This window comes from Scomber scombrus, chromosome 12, assembly GCF_963691925.1.
Source record: "Scomber scombrus chromosome 12, fScoSco1.1, whole genome shotgun sequence".
Taxonomy (NCBI): Eukaryota; Metazoa; Chordata; class Actinopteri; order Scombriformes; family Scombridae; genus Scomber; species Scomber scombrus.
The window spans coordinates 27434339-27442571 of record NC_084981.1 but is presented as its reverse complement, the minus strand read 5'-3'; the positions used below and the strand labels follow the sequence as shown (position 1 = coordinate 27442571).

The 8233-nt window shown below is 42.2% G+C and overlaps 1 protein-coding gene across 1 annotated transcript in view; it reads right to left on the bottom strand.

Annotated features, from left to right (window-relative positions):
- Window positions 1–1936: 1936 nt before the first annotated feature.
- The window catches only part of plekha3 (pleckstrin homology domain containing, family A (phosphoinositide binding specific) member 3), an 18883-nt gene continuing 12586 nt past the window's right edge, over window positions 1937–8233 (bottom strand). Inside the window, exons 7-8 of the mRNA XM_062430484.1 lie at window positions 4763–4857; window positions 1937–3717 (exon numbers count right to left, since the gene is read on the bottom strand). Coding sequence (XP_062286468.1) covers window positions 3608–3717; window positions 4763–4857 — 205 coding nt within the window. The 3' untranslated portion in view covers window positions 1937–3607. The remainder of the gene's footprint in view (window positions 3718–4762; window positions 4858–8233) is intronic.

The window sequence follows — 8233 nt, the reverse complement described above, 5'->3', positions numbered from 1 at the left end:
GGGAGGACGACACAAGGGTTAAAGAATAAAATGTGACACGTACTGTACTGTAAGGCTCCTGCAAAAAAAAAAAAAAACAGTATAATTGAACAATCGTAACCAACTGTCAGCTATACCACGGTACCTTCATCACCTTTAGTAATCATTTCCACAGCGCACACATTCAATAAGGACTGTTACTTTACTCTAAAGTGCAAAACGACCACAGTTACAGCACATTAACTGTGAGTTCAGGCAAAGTACTTTATAACTTTTTTATATGTTACTGGTGAAATTAAAATTAAAATGTTTTGTCTTCTTCAGTAACTTGTTTAAATGTGTAAAATACCAGTTTGGCACAGATTTAAATACTAAAAACCTGCTGATTGGACACTTTAAACCAGGAGTGTTCAACTCTTTTTAAGCTCAGGGGACACATACATACAACCCAATGTGATTTTTTTAAGTGGGTCGGACCAGTAAAACCATTGCATAACAACCTACAAATAGTATATAATATATATAATACATGTTATAACTTTACTGTAATAAACCATCTGGGCTACAATGTGTCCGAGCCCTTCAAATCTGAATCACGTTGCATGTCAGTTATCTCAGATTGAACGTCTAGTCAGGAGTGAACGGTGATAGTGAAAATAAGCCTATTTTTCTGCAACTTTCTTACTTTTGCAAAGTTATCCAGTGGGACCGGATCAGACCCCTTTGGTGGGCCGATTTCTGGCCTGCTTGCCGTATGTTTGACACCAAACATTTTAAATTCACACGCTCATGTTTACTTGTCTTAAAAAGGTAAAAATTATGAGCGTATTATAACATCAGATGTGTTTTTTTAGCCATCCGGGAAGGAGTGAACTATCTCCTTTAACCCTCCTGTTGTCTTCGAGTCAAGGAAGGAAGGGAGGAAGGGAGAAAGGAAGGAAGGAAGGAAGGAAGGAAGGGAGGGAGGAATAAGGAAGGAAAGGAAGGAAGAAGGAAGGATGGAAGGGAGGAAGAAGGAAGGAGAGGAGGAAGGAAGGAAGGAAGGAAGAAGGAAGGAAGGGTGGAAGGGAGGAAGAAGGAAGGAAAGGAGGGAGAAAGGAAGGAAGGAAAGGAGGGAGGAAGGAACGTAGGAGGGAGGAAGGAAGGTAGAAGGGAGGGAGGAAAGAGAGAAGGAGGGAGGGAGAAAAGGAAAGGAGGACAGAAGGAAGGAAGGAAGGAAGGAAGGAAGGAAGGAAGGAAGGAAGGAAGGAAAGGAGGACAGAAGGAAGGAACAGTCAAAAGAGACGGGGTCAATTTGACCCGGGAGGACAGCAGGAGGGTTAAAGGTGCAGCGTGTAAGATTTATTGCCCTCTAGTGGTGAAGATGCAGGTTGCAGCCAACCTATGATTTGTCTCTCTACAATAAACTCTCAAAAAATGTCCCCTATGTAGATATAAAAGGTTCATTCTACATTAAAAAACACATTAAATCTTATTTTCATGGGATTATACAATAATTAAAACATACTTTTCATTATTATATTCTTTGCTGCAACTAAATTTTACACACTGCACCTTTAACCCTCCTGTTGTCCTCAGGTCAAGGAAGGACAGGAGGAAGGGATGAGGAAGGAAGGAAGGAAGGAAGAAAGGAAGGAAAGGAGTAAGGAGGGAGGGAGGACAGGAGGGAGGAAGGGAGGAAGGAAAGGAATAAGGAGGAAAAGAGGAAGGAAGGAAGGAAGGAAAGGAGTAAGGAGGGAGGAAGGAAGGAAGGAAGGAAAGGAGTAGGGAGGGAGGGAGGAAAAGAGGAAAGAAGTAAGGAGAGGAGGAAGGGAGGAAGGAAGGAAGGAAGGAAAGGAGTAAGGAGGGAGGGAGGAAGGAAGGAAAGGAGTAAGGAGGGAGGGAGGGAGGAAAAAAGGAAGGAAGTGAAGAGAGAAGGAAGGGAGGAAGGAAGGAAGGAAAGGAGAAAAGGAAGGGAGGAAGGAAAGGAGGAAGGAAGGAAGGAAAGGAGAAAAGGAAGGGAGGAAGCAAAGGATGAAGTAATAAAGGAAGGAAAGAAGGAACAGTCAAAAGAGATGGGGTCAATTTGACCCGGGAGGACGACAGGAGGGTTAAAGGACGGGTATTTGAATTAAAAGCATCAAAGTGCTTTTTTAACATGTATAATCGAGGACTTGTGTAACTGCAGACGTCCCGGTCGGTTCAGTCTTACATTTAAAAAAAAATAAACCGCAGCCTGTTTGAGTCACTGAGTTCAGATAACGTCTTTTAAAAAAACATAATTTATCAGTTTCAGCTTCAGATAAAGTGTTTTTTTCACAGTTTGCATTAAAATTCAAAGTCAAATCAAATCAAATTGTTTCGCACGTTAACATTTTTTTCACCCAGAAAATCAATTTTTTTTTGCTTAGACGTCATCTGAACTCACCTCCTTCATTCATTCATTCATTCATTCATTCATGGAGTCTTCATGGTTGGCTGGAGTTCATCATATGAGAAGTAACAAACATTTTAAAAAGGCAGTAACTTTGCACACATTCACACCTACAGTATCTGTAATGTAGAGACTCCGTCATTCACCTGGTCTGTAATGTCTTTGGAGTGGAAACAACAACAACAACAACAACAACAACAAAAATAACACACTATAAGGGAGAAGATGCAAAACTCCTTCAAGGAAATATCCTCTTCTTCTTCTTCCTCCTTCGCTCCAGTTTTTAGAGAATACTGATCCACACTGGAAGAGGAGGAGAGGAGGAGAGGAGGAGGAGACCGGTTTTTCCTGGACGTTGAGCAAATTATGGCACGTTTAAATGTCGTGTTTTTTTTAGTTGTTTTTTTTTTATATTAGTGCAAAAAAGTTCAGCATGAAGAACAAACTTTGGCATCTGAAGGAATCGAAGCTCCTTCAGCTTCTCCGGTATGTAACAGTAGACACCTGCAACAGAGAGTATCCGACTGCTTTTTTATCCATCGGGAAGGGGGGGGGGACGGAGCGCGACTACGGAAGCCTGGAAGTTTCTACGGAGAGAAAACATCAAAGGCAAAGAAGTTTTCTTGAAGGTGTTTTTTTTGCAGGATTTCGACCTCGGAGATTCAAAAAAAGGTTTCTGTACATTCTCAGGTTGTTGTTGTTGTTTTTATATATAAAGCATTAAAACAATCAACTCTGGCTCCTAAACTGTCCAGAAAGAAATATGCTTAATTAATCTCGTGTTCATGTTTTTGTACCAGGAAGAGGAAGCTGCCCCGTTACAACAATCACAGCTCGGGTTTTTTTTTTCCCTCCTCGACTCGAAGGCAGCCGAGGGTGAATATGTAGGAGGATGTTTGTAGCATCCTATACTTTATATTTTATACTCACAATGTCTCATAATGTTTTCCTGTTGTCTCCTTAGTGGGAAAAAAAAGAAGCAAACACAATTAAAGAAAAAGGAGGAATTAATGAATTAATGGCTCCGCATCGCACGTGTTTGGCAAATCAGCTGACGGACAATTTATCCTCAGCGTGATGAAGATGACGTCAGCTGATATTGATCTCTAGTGTTTGTGTTTTCTTGACTTCTACTCTCCAGATGTCTTCTTCCTCTTCTTCTTCTTCTTCCTCTTCTTCGTCTTCCAGGGTTCGGTTTGGACGGATGAGGACGGGTCAAATGGAGAGGTCGGTGTCTGTGTCGGTGGGCGTCGTCTTCGGGCTCGCGTTGCCTCCTCGCTCCTCGGGGATGGAGGACGAGTCGCCGTTGAGACCGGGAAGCACACCTGGAACACACGCAAACACACACACACACACACACACACACACACACACACACACACACACACTTTATATATCTTATTTCAGACCTGTGATGACTCTAAAGTGAGACTCTGAATTTGGCCACAAGGGTCATTTATGGGATAATGGTGAGCACTGTAAATGTAGAAAAAAGTGTGTGTACACACTGTAGTACTCCTTCTTTCCTCCCTTCCTTCTTTCCTCCCTTCTGTCCTCCCTTCCTTCCTACCTTCCTTCCTTCTTTCCTCCCTTCCTTCCTTCCTTCCTTCCTTCTTTCCTCCGTCCTCCCTTCCTTCTTTCCTTCCTCCCTCCTTTACTTCCTTCCTTCCTCCCTCCTTTCCCTCCTTCCTTCCCGCCTTCCTTCCTCCCTCCTTTCCTCCCTTCCTCCGTCCTCCCTTCCTTCTTTCCTTCCTCCCTCCTTTACTTCCTTCCTTCCTTCCTCCCACCTTTCTTTCCCTCCTTCCTTCCCGCCTTCCTTCCTCCCTCATTTCCTTCCTTCCTTCTTCCTCCATTCCTTCCTCTCTCCTTTCCTTCCTTCTTTTTCCTCCTTCCTTTCCTTCGTCCCTCCCTCCTTTCCTTCCTTCTTCCCTCTGTCCTCCTTTACTTCCTTCCTTCTTTCCTTCCTTCCTCCCTTCCTCCCTACCTCCTGTCTTTCATTCTTCCTCCCTTCCTTCCTTGACTCGAGGACAACAGGGGGGTTAATATGAACTTCCGACACTTTAACATTATATATATATATATGACTGAAATGAGGAAATCTCCTTTAACAGATTTCACAGAAGCACATGAACATGTTTCACTTCTTCTGATATGAAATGAAAATGTAGATAACTCATAAATACGATATAATTCATCATCATGTTGATGTTTTTTCCCCCCGATTGACTTAAACAATGTTGTTGAGGAACAGTTCAGACTCTTGGCGCCTCCTCACCTGAAACTATCTCCCAATAAAACACTTACATTTCTGTTTGTGTCCAGATTAAACAAACAAGATATCTTTTTTTTCCCCCTCCTTTAAAAACTTACGTTCGGTATCGTAAACCGAGCTGTCCGAGCACGTCCGGTTCCTGCGCTGAGATGACCTTTGACCTCCACTCACGTACTCTTTAAGCACACCGGACCTGAGAAGTAAAGAGGGGAGAACTTTGTGTTTTAGAAGTTAAATTCATCTTTTTCTTTTAAAAAACAAAGCTGCCAATTTGAAATATACACGACAATGAAGTCTTATTATTATGCGTCCGACAAAGTTACACAAACATTTTCTATCTAATCGCCTTTTTTCATGCGACTGAGATCGAGTTGTCTTCATTTGGCGCCTCCCTGTACATTTAAGATTACACGTTGAACATCTGTCACAGACTTACCCAACCTGGACATTTATTTATGAGTCGAGAGTCGACATCCTGCTCCTCCTGTATTTACTCAACAGTTATTAATCACATATTGATATTCCTGTAAGTACAAATATAATCATCTGACTTTACGTTTCTCTGTTTTTCGCTTTCACTTTCATCTGTGTTGTTTTTTATAAAGTCAGATGAAGAAGAAGAAGAAGGAGGTTTGTTCCCTCTGAGGAGATAAAAGTCTCCATTTACACTCTTTTTTATCCTCTCTCCATCATATTACAATGCTTCTATACTAAATAAAATCCTCTAAAACTGAAAGAAACCACATTGTTTCTCCTTTTTTCGGACCTTGACGTGCTCTCGAGTAACAAGAGCAGAGCGAGTTGTTAACACGTCAATGAAAATGTTACTATCCAGACTTCATCCTTCCTCCTTTACAGTAAAATGTCAAGGCTGTAGATGTAACTACAGCTTCCCTGACACCCAACATGTAACCACAAAAGGGCATTTCATTCAAAAATGTTCATTAAAAGTGTAATAAATCTCCCTCCTTGCCTTCCTCCTTCCTTTCCTTCCTTTCTTCCTTCCCTCCTTCCTTCCCGCCTTCCTTCTTCCCTCCTTTCCTTCCTTCCTTCTTCCTCCATTCCTTCCTCCCTCCTTTCCTTCCTTCTTCTTTTCCTTCCTCCCTCCCTCCCTCCTTTCCTTCCTTCTTCCTCCCTTCCTTCTTCCTCCTTTCCTCCCTCCCTTCCTTCCTTCTTTCCTCCTTCCTTTCCTTCCTCCCTCCCTCCTTTCCTTCCTTCTTCCTCCTTCCTTCTTCCTCCTTTCCTCCCTCCCTTCCTTCCTTCTTTCCTCCGTCCTCCCTTCCTTCTTTCTTTCCTCCTCCTTTACTTCCTTCCTTCTTCCTCCCTTCCTCCCTCCTTTCCTTCCTTCATTCTTCCTCCATTCCTTCCTCCCTCCTTTCCTTCCTTCTTCCTCCTTCCTTTCCTTCCTCCCTCCCTCCTTTCCTTCCTTCTTCCTCCCTTCCTTCTTTCTTTCTTTCCTCCCTCCTTTACTTCGTTCCTTCTTCCTCCCTTCCTCCCTCCCTCCTTCCTTCCTTCTTCCTCCCTTCCTTCCTTGACTCGATGACAACAGGAGGGTTAATATGAACTTCCGACACTTTAACATTATATATATATATTTATGACTGAAATGAGGAAATCTCCTTTAACAGATTTCACAGAAGCACATGAACATTTTTAACCTTCGTGTCGTCCTCCCGGGTCAAATTGACCCTGTCTGTTTTGACTGTTCCTTCCTCCCTCCTTTTCTCTTTCTTTCCTTCTTCTCTCTTTCCTTCCTCCATCCCCCTTTCTTCCTTCCTCCCTCCCTCCTTCTTTCCTTCCCTCCTTCCTTACTTCCTTCTTTTCCTTCCTCCCTCTTTTCCTTTCTCCCTTTCTCCCTCCCTCCCTCCTACCTTCCTTCCTCCCTTCTTTCCTCCGTCCTTCCTTTCTTCCTCCCTTCCTCCTTTCCTTCCTTCTTCCTTCCTTCCTCCCTCCTTTCCTTCCTTCTTCCATCCTCCCTCCTCCCTTCCTTTCCTTCTTTCCTCCCTCCTTTCCTTCCTTCTTCCATCCTCCCTCCTCCTTCCTTTCCTTCTTTCCTCCCTCCTTTCCTTCCTTCCTTCCTTCTTCCTCCCTTCCACCCTTCCTTCCTTCCTCCTCCCTTCCTTCCTTCTTCCTCCCTTCCTCCTTTCCTTCCTTCTTCCTTCCTTCCTCCCTCCTTTCCTTCCTTCTTCCATCCTCCCTCCTCCCTTCCTTTCCTTCTTTCCTCCCTCCTTTCCTTCCTTCTTCCATCCTCCCTCCTCCCTTCCTTTCCTTCTTTCCTCCCTCCTTTCCTTCCTTCCTTCCTTCTTCCTCCCTTCCACCCTTCCTTCCTCCCTTCCACCCTTCCTTCCTTCCTCCTCCCTTCCTTCCTTCATCCTCTCTTCCTTCCTTGACTCGAGGACAACAGGAGGGTTAATATGAACGGCGACAAAAAAAAAACATGTTTCACTTCAAAAATGTCAAGGCTGTAGATGTAACTACAGCTTCCCTGACACCCAACATGTAACCACAAAAGGGCATTTCATTCAAAAGTGTTCATTAAAAGTGTAATAAATCAGTGTTTGGATGCATGTTCTCCTGTCAGGGTGTAAAGATCAGTCATAACGTGACGAGTAGAGAAGCAGGAATGACTCTGAAACTGAATTTGAGTTTTCTCAGACAGAAATTGGATCATGTGATAATAAATCTGTTTTAAAAAAAATCTGGTTCTTGTGACATCAAAACTCTCAATTTTAACATTTTAAAAGGTTGACATTGAAGTTTTTAAACTGTGGCTCAGGGGGAATTTAAGGTGTCGCAATGCTGCCACCATGAGGACAAAGTTAGCAGTTAGTCCATAAAGATGCCTTTTCTGTTAATCGTCTTTATTTATAACTGAATATCTGAAATTTGGGGAGTCTACAGATGAGCAGAGGTTTACTGTTGATGTGTTATAACAATATTCTTTCATTATTATAACATATTATGTTGTTATTTATCCCCAGAAACCTCAACACATGGGGTCGGACTACAGATTTATGTTTTTTTTTAGCCATTAATTGACACTGATCGACCCACATACAGCCCAATTTGACTTCAAATGGGTCAGAAAAGTAAAAACATTGCATAATAAACCATCTATTTTTAAATGTCTAAAGAAAAATTAGTGAAATTTCAACATTATGTCTCAGTCTTTTACATATGATTTTGCACAGAAGCAACATTTTACACAATGTTTAATATATAAATGGTTTAAATATGATCTCAATGTGTATTTATTGTTTTTTCAGAGCGTTGTATTCATGGTCAGGGTGGAAAAAAACCCTCTGAAAAAAGCATTTTATATGAAGTAGGATCCTCAAAGTTTAACATGCATCATACTATATATATATATATATATATATATCATATCATACTAATATATATCCAAAAAAAAGTATGTGTACACACTGTAGTACTCCTTCTTTCCTCCCTTTCTTCCTTCCTTCTGTCCTTCCTACCTTCCTTCCTCCCTCCCTTCCTTCCTTCCTCCCTCCTTTCCTCCCTTCCTTCCTTCCTTCCTTCTTTCCTCCCTTCCTTCCTTCCTTCCTTTT